The 15497-nt window shown below is 42.8% G+C and overlaps 1 protein-coding gene across 1 annotated transcript; it reads left to right on the forward strand.

Moving 5' to 3' along the window:
- Positions 1-403: 403 nt before the first annotated feature.
- LOC145396583 (hypoxanthine-guanine phosphoribosyltransferase-like) lies at positions 404-10745 on the forward strand. Its single transcript, XM_080269958.1, has 6 exons — positions 404-497; positions 4156-4262; positions 4969-5155; positions 5338-5551; positions 9069-9145; positions 10683-10745. The coding sequence occupies exons 1-6, from the start codon at positions 477-479 to the stop codon at positions 10743-10745; spliced, it is 669 nt and encodes a 222-aa protein (XP_080126084.1). The 5' UTR covers positions 404-476.
- Positions 10746-15497: the final 4752 nt, after the last annotated feature.

Raw genomic sequence — 15497 nt, forward strand, 5'->3', positions numbered from 1 at the left:
TGTTTTCTTATGAAAGATAGACAACAGAGTGCTATTCGATGGCATTATCCTGCAAGGTATGAAGCTGAGGGATGCAATAAAATGTTCTTTGATGTTCAATAAAAGAAGATAATGTTAAGTGGTAAGCCACCTTTGATGACTACAAGTCTTGCTAATTAAATTCACACGTTGTCAGGCTACTAAATCAGTCAGGCTACTAAATCCTAACGACATGAAACATATGTAAACGACCCCTTCATGTACATTTGAACATCAACTGCTTTTCACAATGCATATACTGTACCTGCGAATCCTACATCTGGTAACTCTTGTGGAGGGAGGGAGCCTGAGAGGGAGAGGAGGGTTAGAGGAAGATCAGATGGCGGTTATCTAGCCCCAGAGGCGCGTATTGACTGGGTCTTGGCGGTTCAGTTGTATGTGGTGTGCCGGGCTGGTGGTGTGTTGCGTAATTTGAGCTCTGTGGACGTCTTCCTGCGATGGCTCAGGACTACATCAAAGTGAGTAAACATTAAACACAGTCCAGGTCGTTACATCATCAGGGGATGCTTCGGTATCCGGCGGTGTACACCGATGCCGTTAGCTTGGATGTCATTTGGTGATTATACTGTTGTGGAATTTTTAACGTTTTCAGAACTACTCAGGAATGACAATGGCTTCATAAGACTGCACATTCTGATGTTAACCTGTATGGCACATTGGTTGGAAATTTCAAACGTTTTCAGAATTTCTCGGAAATGACACTTTGTTTCATGTAACTGCACATTCTGATACTAACCTTTGTCACATCGGTAGCGAAAAGTTTAGTGGAACGTCACTCAGGATCAAAGGGCGAGAATGCGAAATACAAACCTCACATTTTCATTACCTGTGTATTACTGTGGTCAGGATTAATATAGCATTTAAAGGTAAAATTATAGTTTCAGCCAGAAACACAATTACAAGATTTTGATCCATATTTCGGTATTTAAAACAATTGTACGACGCTTTTCTTCTATGGCATTGTCGACGCATTTTTTTTTTTTTTACTCTTGAAGATAATAACCTTCAAGAGTAAAACTAATTAGCGACGAAAATGCCATAGAAGGAGTGTCGTAGAATTGTCAAAAATACCGAAAAAAAAGATCAAAATCTAGTAATTGTGGTTTTGGCTGAAACTATAATAATACCGATAATTATGATACGTGGTTGAACCGTGGAAGTTATAAGTGGTATGAGTTGCATGTAAAGTATTAGTAATGGACTGATTGCTCTCTGCTACTTGTTAGATAGAAATTGCCTACATTTTTAATAAATGAAAGATGCAGTAGCGGGGCATATCAACCGGTAGTGTGTATGCAGGGAACCGGCAGATCTCTAGCACCAGATATCTAAAACCTTATGGTACTAATACAGAGGAAAGCTATATAACAATGAAACAAAAACGGGAAAAAGAGACATAGAAGTGGTCTTCGTACAGAAGTGGCCTTGGCGTAAAGTGGTCATGGCTTAGAAGTGGCCTTACAGTAGCATTAAAACAGCTTGATTGGTCAGTTACTTGAACGACTTTACCCGGGATGGGAGGAAGGGTTAATATCAGCGGGAGGTCCTTAAACTTTTCATGCTATTAAACCAAAGGTCTAGCCTGAGAGGGGTAAAGGAAAATTAAAGACCGGAAGAAACACAAAAATATCAAGAGGTAGAACATGAGACACGAACAGTGTAGTAAAGAGAGCGCTCAGAGAGCGCATACCACCGCAAATGCCATTGCCATTAAAAAGGATCCTGATCCATGGATACAGGATCCGGATCCAACCCCAAAATTTGATCAATTCTTGGTCCATGGCCCACCTTTCCGCAAAACTTCATTGGAATTCATGGAGAACTTTTGGAGATACTGTCCGGGATTATCCGAATCCGCCCCCAAATTTAATCTTTTCTTCCTTAGCCCATGACCCACCCTTCCACAAAATTTCATCACAATCCGTTCATAACTTTTTGAGTAATGCTGCTAACAGACAGACAAACAAACCAACGTGAGGTAAAACATAACCTCCTTAGCGGAGGTAAAGATTGGAGGCAAAGAGGCCCTTTCTAGTTGCCTCTTACGACAACCAGGGGCACTGGGGAAGTATTCCCCCCCCCCTCCCCAGGGGGAATAGGGAAGTTAGATAATCCTTGGCGGTAGGCTACACTTCAGTAATTGAGAAGCAGCACCAAAGAGTCGAGGGGATGGATTAGGGTAGGCTAAATTCACATTAAAAGAGAGAGAGAGAGAGAGAGAGAGGTTTATGTCAAGGCTGGTTGAATCAAAGCATTCCAGCCACATGGGGATACCACTTCGCCTACACGTGGTTACTGATAAGACGTGAGATAAATCGTGTAGACTCCGAGTTGGGAAATTAGCCACCAGTACTGTACTCAATATTCTTGGATTTACACGTCGGTTGCAGTAGTTATATTTACGTAGTGTTTCTTGGATGAGAAATCAGAAAGGTAAGGTCAAGATGATAAATCCAAGTTATGTAATCTGCTGAACCCGTGGAGGCAATGCTAGGTATATGGCCTGCCCGCGTCAGACCCCACCACTCTCAGGAACGAGGGTCATTCACAGATAATCTTTTTGGTGGGTTCATACATAGCCCATTGTTGCTAAGAGATATTCGACCCTTATTTTTTTTTTTTCTTTCACAGCTCTGTTAAAGGGGAGTTCAATCCTTAAGTAGGTCATAGGTAGCATGCGCGTGGCAACCGAATTCTTAATTATGTAAGCAGTGGTCACTTAAACAGGTGTACGCAGATTGCATAAGGACTCGTATTCTGGTTGGTCAGGAAAGCTCCGTCACACCTCTTCCTTAGCAATTTATTTTTGTTTATGCCTGCTGAATATCCTTTTGTTTCTTTATTTATGCAGCTTATGGCGATATTGGAAGGATTTATGTAACAGGGAAGAGGACAGTAAGGTGTAATAAAAATAAATCGCTTAGGAAAAGATGCTAGGGAGCTTCCTCAATCAACGAGAATACGGGCCAAGGTCTCGCCATTGGTCACGTGTACCACCGACAAGCAGGGGCGTGTACCGGTATGACTCAAAGGGGCTTGAGCCTTCGTCCCTTTGCCTTGACGGGTCAGTGGCTCTAGACCCCCCCCCCTTCTCTCTCTTTCTCACACACACACACACACACACACACACACACACAAATTATTCAACTTAGCTTACACGTCTAGGAAGGGTAGGGCCTATAAGTTGCCTTTATTTACTTCCTCCGCTTCGAAAGGTCTCCCGTAAAACTTGAAACAAAATCGTCAGACAGGAAAGGTGGATTCAGTATTTGAAGAGATCAACCTGTGTGTGTGTTTAAATAGTGATTTAAACCTTCACTACGACTAATATCACCCAACCTATAGCCATCTTCACACTGCATACTTTCGCAACGATGCCCACCACATACCTTCATAGCCTATCGCACCCACCCCTCCCTCCTCAATCCCAACCTTTCCCACCTTCATTCCGACCCTTCCCACCTCCATCCTGATCCATCCAACCCACCTCTCCCACCTCCATCCTGACCCATTCAACCCACCCCTCCCACCTCCATCCTGAGCCATCCCACCCACCCCAGCCTGTCCCATCCCTCCCACTTCCATTTTATACTATCCTACCGCCCCTTTCAGTTTCTGACTCCCCACAGGAAATTCCTAGGACCTTCCCACTACTGCCACCACCACGCCTACTGTACTACAGGATATGCACTTCATGCCCTGTTCAATCACCATCCCATCCGCCTCTCTGCCGAACCCGGCCTTTTCAACTCCTGTGCCAGCCTAGATTGAAGGGGTTAAATGTTTCTTAGTACCCTTACTAATTGTGGTTGTGCAGAAGGTTGAAATACTTAACAATGTAACACGAATTCACTACAAGATGTGTATGTACAGGGTAGTAGTACCTATACTCCCAGGTTCTTCCGAAATGTGAACCCAGTGGACTGCAGAATGAAGTTGCCTTTTATCTGCAGCTCACTACCCTCCTGTAGAGGGATTGAGAGGGAGTGGAGGGATGTTTGAATAACAGGCGGTGGAGCTGACTAGTTACATCAGTGCCAACATGAGAAAGCATCCCTCTCTAGTGTACGGAACAACTGCAAACGTTTTAATGTTTATATATTTATTTTCTTTCAGATACCTGATGCTTACCATGGGTATGCGCAGACACACTTTTGCGTCCCTAAACATTATGAAGAGGACTTAGAGAACATTTTGATTCCATGGGGACTCATTCAAGACAGGTAATACTAAATTTATAGACTGATATTATACTGGTGAAAGAAAAGGAAGAGGAAGAGTGTTTGAGAGTAAGAATTTGAAAGGATAAAGTAGCCTGGAGGTGCTTCTGTCATGGCCACCCCGTCGATGTGTTCCCCATGAGAAAGGCGATAGATATAATGATGATGACTAATCAGCATGTCCAGTACATACTTTTACATTACCCGGGTATCCTAAGTGGAAACATCTTATCATGAATTGAGGCAAAAACCAGGACTGAAGTAGTTTACAGGTCCCATTTCAATGGGCATTCTAATGATGTCCTTCCACTTTTGTATTTTGTATACACACAGACAAGTGAAGAAGTGAGGGAGTGTTTTGGTGTTGATGAGGATGTGACTGAGGGCATTAAGAGAAATATTCTGAGATGGTTTGGTCATGTGGAAAGGATGGTGATTGAGAGACTGACCAGAAGTGTGTGTGAATGAGGTGGAACAGAAGTGGGGAGGTGGAGACCAGTGATGAGATGGAGAGATGGAGTGTGGAGACTTGAGAGGGATGTGGGTGAGTTGGAGGGAGGGTAGCCATGGCAGGGGACAGGGTGATGATGAGGAGATATGGTTGTGGCCATCCCTTATGGGATTCAGGTATCTGGCTACTGACAGTACAATTTTTAGCTTGCAAGGAGGGGAAAAATTTCTGTATTATTTTATATATTCCTGCTCCCAGAACTGAAAGACTGGCTCGGGATATCTTCCAAGATGTGAAGGACGAACCCCTGACAGCCCTGTGTGTACTGAAGGGTGGCTACCGGTTCTTCACTGACCTCTTGGATAAACTGACCACACTAAACCGCTCCCACGGATCTGTCTCCGTCCCACTCTATGTCGACTTCATTAGACTCAAGAGCTATGAGGTTGCTATTAATATTTTCTTATTTTGTTTAACCTATCTTAATCCCTGATAAACGAATAAACACAGTAAATAAAAAACCTGAGGAGACACTTGAGAACATTTTTTTATGCAGTTTGTGAGCAGTGGCTGTACCTTGCATCGCTGTCTTTCTATACTGTACTACTGTATTTTAAAACTTGGCAGAATGATGACTCTACGGGTGACATCCAAGTGATTGGTGGTGACAGCATGAACAGTCTGCGTGGTCGTAATGTGTTGGTAGTGGAGGACATTATTGATACAGGCCACACCATGGCAAAGCTTCTCGCCATTCTTCGCCAACACCAGCCAAAATCGGTCAAGGTTGCATCACTGTTAGTCAAGAGACGCCCAGGATCAACAGGCTATAGGCCAGATTGTTAGTACACTTATAGTATTTGGTATCCTCTTCATCCCACTGACTGTTGACATTCTTTTTATTTTCTCTCGAAATTATGTAAAGTATTCACTGCTGGCAAAAGATGTGATTTATGCGTGATTTTCTAGAAACACTTTTAGGTAAAGCTGCAGGTACAAGCAAACCCTGGTTTAACAGTGCAATACACCAGTCCTGTATGAGACAGCCCTAGCATGTATTCAATATGGACGGTGGGTATTAGCGCCGAAGTGGTGACATGTAGGTGCATGGTATGTAGGAGGACTGCTGGGCCTTGATAGCAGGCTGTGAAGCCTATGCCCAGAGTCGGACACATAAAAAAAAAAAAAAAAAATTGGTTAAGTAAAAACCCATTGCTAGGCAGGGTCTCGTAAATTGGAAACAATTTAAGATGTAGAATACAGGGATGCATTTTTGGCCCCTGGGTTTCCCCCCCAACCAACTCCTAAACCCAACCAAATGAATCTAAAAAATGTTTAAAGCCAATCTAAATGGCCTAACAGCTGTAAAAGAAGCTAACCTAAGTCCAACACCAGTTAATGACTCACTAAAATCAAAAAATAAACTCTGAAAATCATAAAATATAGGTCTGAAAATATCAAACACCTCTCATTACTTACTTCTAAGTCCATGTCCTGTCCTGGTTGTCATCCTTGCTATCCCTCCCTAAGGCTAGGGGACATGTGGGACTCCCTAGCACTCATTCATCCTCTTCAAAGCCCTCAAACCCAATCTCTGAGGGAGGGTCAGAAGGGGGGGGGGGGGAAGCCTGGTGAGGTGGGGTAATGGTAACGGGAGACTGATGCGCTGACTCTGGGGATGGTGATAGGGTGCGATGTGATGACTCACAAGGTGGCGATGGGATGCAATGCAATGACAGAAGAAGTGGAGAGGGAGACAGCTGCGATGACCAGTGAGGTGCGAGGGAGATAAATGAGGTGGCTCACATTGTGGCGAGGGAGACACAGGTGGTGGCCAAAGTGGTGTCGAGATCAAGGCTGGGGAGAGGAAGGTAGCGATAGAGTGGCAGGGTGCTGCAGTGGAAATTCAGGTGATGTGGGAGACGGGGATCAGCTTGGGATGAGGTCCAGCACTAGGGGCCAAGCACGTCCTCGGTGGGAGAAGGACCTCAGAGTTTCTCTGCTGGTCGATGGCTGGGGAGATGCTCTGTTGGTCAAGGGCGCAGACATCTTCTGTGGGTCGCTGGCATGGTGGGGGCCTGTTTGAAGAAGGCAGTGATGGTAGTCTGCCTGGCCACCCTCTTCTTTTCCTCCAGCATTGCCCTGTACACCTTCATCCCCTCCTCCAGCCGATCAGATGCGTCCCTGCTTTGTCCTGAGAGAGGGTCATGAGTGTACATAAGATCGATGCCCTCATCAGCCTTGGTCATCATCTCCTTCAGAATCTTCATACTGTGGCTTTCCAGGACTCCTATGCATCACGCTCGTCGACCTCCCTGAAGTCTGCCTCACGTGACTGTTGCACAATGTCCTGCCACACCCATTCTACTAGCGGTGCTCGCATGCCCTCAGGAAGCCGGTGAAGAAGTGAATGCACTCCGGCCACAACTTGTGCCACACACTGTTCATGGAGGCCTGCTTACTTCCCTCCATGCAGCCGTGATGTTCTTGACATCATTGTGTATATTATATCCTTTCCAAACGGACTGCACCGTCGCCCTGTCATTGGTGTCACACGCCCTCACCAACTGCTGCATGCTGTGGTAGAGGTAGTACACCTTGAACGTCGTGATCACTCCCTGGTCCATGGGTTGCAACAACGACATGGTGCTGGGGGACAGGAACACCACTTCTATGTTGTTGGCCCAGTCCTTCATCACAGGAGGGTGGCTAGGTGCATTGTCCACCACCACGAGAAATCTGCTTGCCAAGTTCTCCCTTGAGGCATACTTCTTAAGAACACGAGAGAGGTATGAGTGGAAATAGGACGAACAGATATCAGAAGTCAGGCCTTCTTGTTTAACTTCCAAATCACCCCTAAATTCTCTTTAACATAGCCCACCAGCCCTTGGGTTTTCGCAGTGGTAGACAAGGAGTGGTTTTAACTTCAGGTCAACCTCGGCGTTGTCCCCCAACAGCAGTGTAAGTCGGTCCTACGAGGTCTCGAACCCTGGCGTGGACTTTTCCTCTGTTGCAAGATGTCTTTGAGGACATTCCATTCCAAAAGAGCCCAGTCCTGTCAAAATTCAAAACCTGTTTCGCACTGTAGCCACCCTCGATGATGCGCATAAGTTCATCAAGGAACAGTGCCGCATCCGCACTTGCCGCCTCACCAGACATCCTGACGTTGTGGAGGCTTGCCCGCCTCGTAAATCAGTCAAACCACCCATGGGTAGCCTTAAAAGTTTCACTAGCATCAAGATTGTGTCTCACCTTTATTTGGCCCACGGAGAGAGCCTTCGTGCATATGATCGTCTGACTCGTGGGTGCCTTCCTCCTGTTCTGGTTCTCCACCCTCGTGCAGAGCACCCGCTCCAGCTCCTCCATTGCAGGCTCTGTATAGTGGGTGAGACGGGAGGCGGTGAAGGTAGCAACCTCCCCAGCGGCAGCCTTGATGGCCTTTTCCTTCTTAATACTGGTGGAGACAGTCGACTGGGCCATATGGAGACAAGAGGTGATGGCACACACTCCCTCGCCTTTGTTGTGGTGGTTAAGAATATCTAACTTCACTTCCAGAGACACAGTTTTGCGAGTGCGCTTCACAGGAACATCACCAGCACTAACACTAGCCAGTCGCATACCACTCAGACTAGGGTCACTGCTATCCCCACCAAGTGCAGCTCTCTTACCAGACAAGATCACACTTATTTAGGCCAAAATCACACTCCACACACAATTAGTATCACTGCCTTACTCATGGCACTGCTGGGACAGTTACGATGCACTACAACAGCATCTTGCGTAATGTTGGTGATGCAACATGATGTGGGGTAGGTGAGCGTAAGAAAGTTCCTCACTCAGAGATGGCCGGTGCTAGAAGAACAATAAGGGTGCACGCAGGGTGAGCGATGGGTATGGGGGCTGCGCAAGTGTTTCTGTGCATCCCGGCAGGCGGGCGGGCTCAGCTGGCCGCAGGAACGCGTGTGATTCAAACTTTTGGCTTATCACTTCTGGACGAAACATCAGAGGACCCATCATTAAACTAGGGCTTGGCCACCATTAGGCAGGGTAGGGTGGTATTTCTACCCCCATCACTAATCCAGGGTGTCGCATACATGGGTATTGTAAATCAGGGTTTACCTGTACTTTTTTTTTTTTTTTTAAGCATAAAAGTTGTTCTTCATGAAGTTTAAAATTTCAGATGTTCATGCACAAGAGGACTGGAAAATTTTAAGTGCTAAACCTTATGAATTATGACAGTTTTCATTTCTGAAGAAAGTTATGTTAGATAAAATGAAATTAAAGTTTATACTGTAGTGGCATGAAAACTGACCAAGAATCCCCTGTCAGTGTATGAAAAATCTGTTTATATGTTCCAGACTGTGGATTTGAAATTCCCAATTTGTTTGTGGTGGGATATGCACTGGACTATAATGAATACTTCCGAGATCTGAATGTAAGTTACATGATTGTTTTCTTGTAGCTCAGAATAAGAATAGGATGATGGATATTGACTGATTATACAGTAATTTTTCTACTACAGCATTTGCCGCTATAAATATATATTTTTTTCATATTATTGTATACTCATCCAGTTCCCTAGCTGACATGGCACCCTCATGAAGATTGGTTTATAAGCTGCTTGAAACCACTACTAGCAACCACTGCAGGGTAAAGGGCACTTCTAGAGCTGCCCTGACAATAAGGTATAGGGTGTATGAATATTCAAGTGTGTAGTAAAATATGAAAACCAGCTATAAGGTTTTGCTGGAAGTTTATCTGTCAGTCTATCCATTGCCAGATACCTCAATCCATTTAAAGGGTAGCCACAATCAAGTTGCCTCCATATTGCTTTGCCCTCTGTCATTCAGCTGTTCTCCCTCCAACTCACACCCTCCTGTCATATATCTCTCCACTCTGTCCCTCTATCTCATCCTTGGTCTCCTCCACCTCACACACATACACACTTCTAGTTAGTCTTTCATTCTCCATCCTCACCACATGGCCAGACCATCTCAGAGTACAGTATTTCTCTTAACATTTTCAATCACATTCACATCAACACCACAATGCTCCTTTATTTCCTCATTTGTCTGTCTGTCTCTCCATGTGGCTGTACTGTACTATGAGGAGGCCAAACCCATCAGTACTATCTTGTCAGCAAATAATGCCTAACTTAACGTTTTGCATTGTATTATGAACAAGGTTAACCTTTCCTGAGACAGGGGACTTGGCTGCATACTTAACTCCTGACATAGCACTAGAAGAACAGAAAAGAAAAAAAACACTCAAGCTCTACAATGATTACTTATCACAGTTATAAGGTAAAGATAATATATATCATATCACTGTTCATAACAGACTCTCAAGATCACAATACAATTAGGGTACAGAATTGGTGGTGGGTGTGGCTAGTCAGCAACATGCTACTTAACTGCAGTTTTCACACATATCACTCACATCTTCACTGTAGTTCACAAAATACTTATTGTTGTTTACAGCTACAATACACAGATCATCATATTTACTACTGGTATGCTTACCTTTCAATATACGTGAGAGGCTGATGGCAGTGTGAGTTGCCAAACCAGGAGACATAGTATCCATGGTGGATAGACAGCTGAGGATTGAAGTGCACCTCTGCCCAACAAAATGCAGATTTTTGCCTCTCTTGGCTATCATAAAAATAGATAAATCAGTCAGTCAGTAAATAAAAAATAACAATAATTGCACATCACTGACTGGAAGAGGATGTAAAAAAAACTTGTCCATATTAAAATGAAATAATGCTAACTGGTACATCACTGAGTGAAGGATACTTGTACTCAGACACCTTATGCCTCTGTCCATAGCTCGCTGAGAAGTGCTGTCCTACCCCATATTGCTTGGTGGCTGTTCCAAGTATCTTATGGTCTGTCTTCATGAGGGTGAATGGATATATAAGCTTTGATCATACAGAAGCCCACTAATTTTGTTTTATAACCTACCTACAGCACATCTGCGTGATTAATGAAGCTGGGAAAAAGAAGTATGCTGCTCCTAAAGGCTCTGACTAGCAGGAGCTGCAGTGGCACCAGGAGTTTGAGTGGTGATTCCCAGCCTGCAAGTGCTCAATATTACTAATGATTAGCTTAGGTAGTTGCTATTAATAAAGGTACAGTGTAAGTATAAGACTTTTGTGTATGGTACAAATTAGTAAACCTTACTTCATTTGCATGTACCTGTATTGTCTTGGAAGCTGGACAGACCCTGAATGTAACCAGTTGTCAGCAGTTATGCAGGCCACAAACTAGAGGTACAGTTTGTTCAGCAATAGCCTCTGCTGAAGGAAAATGTGTCAAGAATACTAACTATTCATTTGCTGTATAATAATGAAAGGCAATAATGGCTATTTTTCCCTATTCAGATACAGATGCACTATGTAAAGTTGCTAATTGTCAAGGAAAAGTGTAGTATGTACAGGTATCACTTGGTATCTAAAAACAGGCAAATCATTCAGCATCGCTTGAATACAGCTTGATAAGTACTTATGTACTGTGTTACCGAGCAAGTGGCTCATAAATGGCAAACACCACCAATATTCGTAAAGTACAGTGCTGAACAAGTAAGTTTTCTCTTGAGAAATATTAAGGTCTTTTGATAATATTGGTGAACTAAAATTGCTGCAGCATCCTGTACTTTACTATTCAGGCACTTCAGTGAGATTATGTTGTACTGCCTCACCTGTACATTAGTAAATGGGGACCAATTGCTTTCCAAAGATGGAATTTCTGTGATCATTCAGACTGAGTTGCACTGTACAGTGCAGTTGCGATGTACCACAGGTGTATTTTCGTGGGCCAGGTTTGTTTACCTGATGGCCACTCGTGTCATAGCAGAAGATTCCACCTGTGACACCAAGCCGTTATCAGGCCACATGTAGCTGCTTTAATGAATTTTTGTCCAGTACTAGTGCCAGCCTGCTGTAAAACTAGGGAGGGGGAGGGGGAGGAATCTAAGATGTGTAATATAACTAGCGAGAGTCATAGCTGGGTTTTTAACTCTGTACTTGGAGCTCAGTCCCAGCCTGAATGATGATAATGTCACTAATTAACAGTTACATTTACAGTCATACTCTTACTGCAGTACAGGGTCAGTGGCAGTCATCAACTTGCTATATAGGCATGAAATTGCAGTCTCTTCTTATTAAATTCTGAGTTATAAGATTATGGTACTAGTCTTGAAAAAATGCTGTGGAATGGATGCTGGGCCATATTATTGTATTAATTTGAAACTGAGCTACAGGAAATAGCTACCAAAGGACAGAAATCTCAATCACGTTAAGTGAATAAGCCATACAGCACCGGTGTTGCTGAAAAAACTGATCACTTGGTGAATGATCATTAAATAAACACACTATAACAGGGTCTCCATCGATGTATTTGAGTGTACAGTATTATCACAATCTTCTCTTAGAGTGTATTTTCCGCTATACAGTACAATCACACTTTCAATAAAAAATTATCAGTAAGCTCAACACCATTACAATGCAAAGTGGCGAATGTTTCACTTCTAGAGTACTGGTACATACAGGATGTATTGCTTAGGAAATTTATAGGCAGTAGGGGATTCAGGCTTACTTGTTCAGTTGTCTCAGTATTTATTAATAAAAAGGCACTGCAACACGTTAAATCGATCAGGAAGCTATCCTTAAAGTATGACCAACTGGGTGCAAAATCAAACAATTGGTTGTTACAGTGAGAAAAGGTGCAAGTTAAGGCATGATTGTTAATCAGTTACACATCAGTGAATTGGTAAAGTGGTTGCCCCTTGTACTCCACAGTGCACACAGAGTAATGCAACCTGTCCTTCATCTGTATTCTGTAATCTGTCATTATAAAGAACTTTCCCATGATGACAATACTTTAAGCACTGCGATGCTAAAATGACGGAAAAGTCTTTTACACATCTTTGATAAACAAACGATGTATAGTGCGTACCAGTTTACCTATGGTATGTAGTGCTGGTATATAGTACAGTCATAATTTAGTGAATCTGCAAAATCCTTTATTTTCAACAAAGCAATAAACAAATATAAGCTCTAATGGCAATTTTAGCAAATCTTAATGACACTGTACATTAATAAGTTAGTATGAATGCTGTCCAAACAAAATGATATACTGTATATTTTCTTGATGTACCCTTTAAGCCTATTCCTTGGCTTAAAAATGTGTTTGTTACAATGATGATATCTTTATTAAACTGGAAAACTCTTTACCTTGCCATGTTTTCTGATTTACCTAAAATGAGCTTTTATAATTTGCGCAGTTAACTCATGACCTGTTGTATAAAGTTTGAAAACTAAGGGTTATACAGATATTAAATCTGAATTTGAGCAGTAACACAATCCCATATCAGAGATTAAAGAGATGCATATCACAAAGTTCAATACACCAGAGTCTGAAGATGAAGTTTTATTATTGTACCATAAATGTACTCTCTATTTATATACACGTACATACATGTGTATCCATCCATCCATCCATCATCCAATCCTATGTTGCTCCATAAGGAGTATACAGTAATGTGTATATATATATATATATATATATATATATATATATATATCCATCATCCAATCCTACGTTGCCCTATGAGAAGCATTGGAGCCTGGGGCTAGGCAATTTGGTCCAGACATTTAGGATGACTTAAATATATAGATAGATATATAGATATAGATGTATATCTGAACCTTGCTCTGTCTGGCTGAACAGACCCATCAACCACAAGTAAGAAATTGCCTCTATGTAACTGTTCTATAAGCACAGTACAGTACGTACACTGTGTAGGGATCCGGTGCACCCCTGTGGTAGACAATGCCTCACCAGGTTCCATCCCACAGTGAGGTGTAGGTTGTTACTGTTGCCCTACCCTGGCCTTTCTAGTCGAGAAGACTCACCAACCACAAGCAAGCAAGCAAGCAACTGCCTTTCTGTGGCTGACTGCTACTTGCCAGGATCAGAACAGGGTCTTTCACAATGTGAGACGATGGGAAAATGGAGGAGGCATACCCCCATGAGGATGAGTAGTAGTCTCAGCTCAGACTTTGACTGCCTGGTAAGTGTGGTGCAGGTAATGCCTGAAAGCTATTATTGCGATGCTGAATCTTTAATAGACCTCACGTACTATAATCCACATATTCAAGATGAAAAACCAATGAATAACATTGGTCAGCAACTTATACTTCATATTATATATTGCATGTATTTGTGATTTATTTTCCATATTTATATATATTTATCCATCCATCCATCATCCAATCCTACATTGCCCCATGAGGAGCGTAGGAGCCCGGGGCTAGGCAGTTGGTCCCGACATTTAAGATGACAGTGACCAGCCTCACTCATCCCTGAGTGGCATATATTTTATAAACAGTATATGTTTTTATAAATATATAATAAATATAAAAAGTAAAACTGCTGGTTAAGCAGCACAATAGAATTAAAAGCATGTTTTAATGGCAATGATCTGGGCCGGGAATGTATGGAGGTACAGACCCCTGCCTCATAATACAGGAATGCCAGCTCTGGTCTGATGTAAAATGTGGACATAGCCTGAACTAAAATAATGAGTGAGGTCAGCAGAGAAAGGTGACATGAGGAATGCGCATGTAATTACAGTATCTAGAGATTAGGAAGTGATTACTTTTAAAAAAGGGGGATGGAGATAGATGTAGTAAGTTAGGTTAAAAAATGACCACAATTTCATGAAAATGAAGAGTTTTACTGTATAAGCAAAGATGGAGGTAATACAGGAAGGGAAAAGTCATATGAAGATTGGAAAAGGATGGAACAAAACATTTGCTGGGAGAAGGAAGAGAAAGAAGGCAATCTGAGAAAGAAGCAATGTAACAGAAATGATGAGGATGAAGCTGAGCATACAGAGTTGGTCTGGATGTCTGGAATAAGTGAGGATTTCAAAGCTAACAATGAATGTGTTTAAGAAAGAGGAGATGACTGAAAAGATCACAAAAAGACTGACTGGCAGAACACTTTAACTTTGGTCATTGTTACTGGATGAACTCTTAGGATCAGGCACCTGGTAATACATGAATAAAAATTGTCTACCAGCAGAATGGTTCATTTTGACAAAATTCATATTTGGTTCGGGCAATTCAACTTTACAAGATAAGTACCCAGTAACCTAATGGCTTCAGGTCTATGCAAGTATGATATCAAGTTCCTAAGACATGGCTGGAATATGTCTGGATTGGGTACTAGAGACCAGTCTCATTCCTTGACTCCAGGTGACATCTTTCTCAGTTCAATTGTGCTGCTACCAGACAATTTTATTCAACTTTAGAAAGCCTTCCCATACTGACGTTTATTAACCCCTAAAAGATGGATGTCTGCATATGCTGTCCAAGGGTACTAGGGCCAAAAAGACGGGTGTCCCCCACCACCACACCCACACACCACCCCCATCCCAACTGCCCCCACCATCCCCTACCCCTCCACCCCCATAAACCCCCCACCATATCCAACCCCCCCCCACCATATTGCACCCACTAATTATGCCCATCCTGAGTGTATGTCACACCATTCCGATACCTGTCTTTAAGGGGTTAAGGCTCTATCTAACACCTCCAGTTCAAAAAGTCTGTTGTATGCTAAATAAGGCTGTCTGGAGAAAGCAAGAATGAAATGACGCAGCGGGTTAAACATTTTAAACTACCATACTTCTCACATGGGCACTATGTCACTGGATATTACCACTTTTTTCCTTTCGAACTGTGCTCACAGATTCTAGCCAGTACAAAGTAATCTACG

Source organism: Coenobita brevimanus, chromosome 38 (assembly GCF_032717465.1).
Source record: "Coenobita brevimanus isolate Jiangsu-jjx chromosome 38, ASM3271746v2, whole genome shotgun sequence".
In the NCBI taxonomy this organism is placed as follows: Eukaryota; Metazoa; Arthropoda; class Malacostraca; order Decapoda; family Coenobitidae; genus Coenobita; species Coenobita brevimanus.

Bases quoted from the DNA above. Each gene is read 5' to 3' on its own strand.
- LOC145396583 (XM_080269958.1), top strand. From the start codon at position 477: ATGGCTCAGGACTACATCAAA. The intron at 498-4,155 runs GTGAGTAAACAT...ATTTTCTTTCAG, and splicing joins TGGCTCAGGACTACATCAAA to ATACCTGATGCTTACCATGG. The intron at 5,552-9,068 runs GTTAGTACACTT...TATATGTTCCAG, and splicing joins AACAGGCTATAGGCCAGATT to ACTGTGGATTTGAAATTCCC.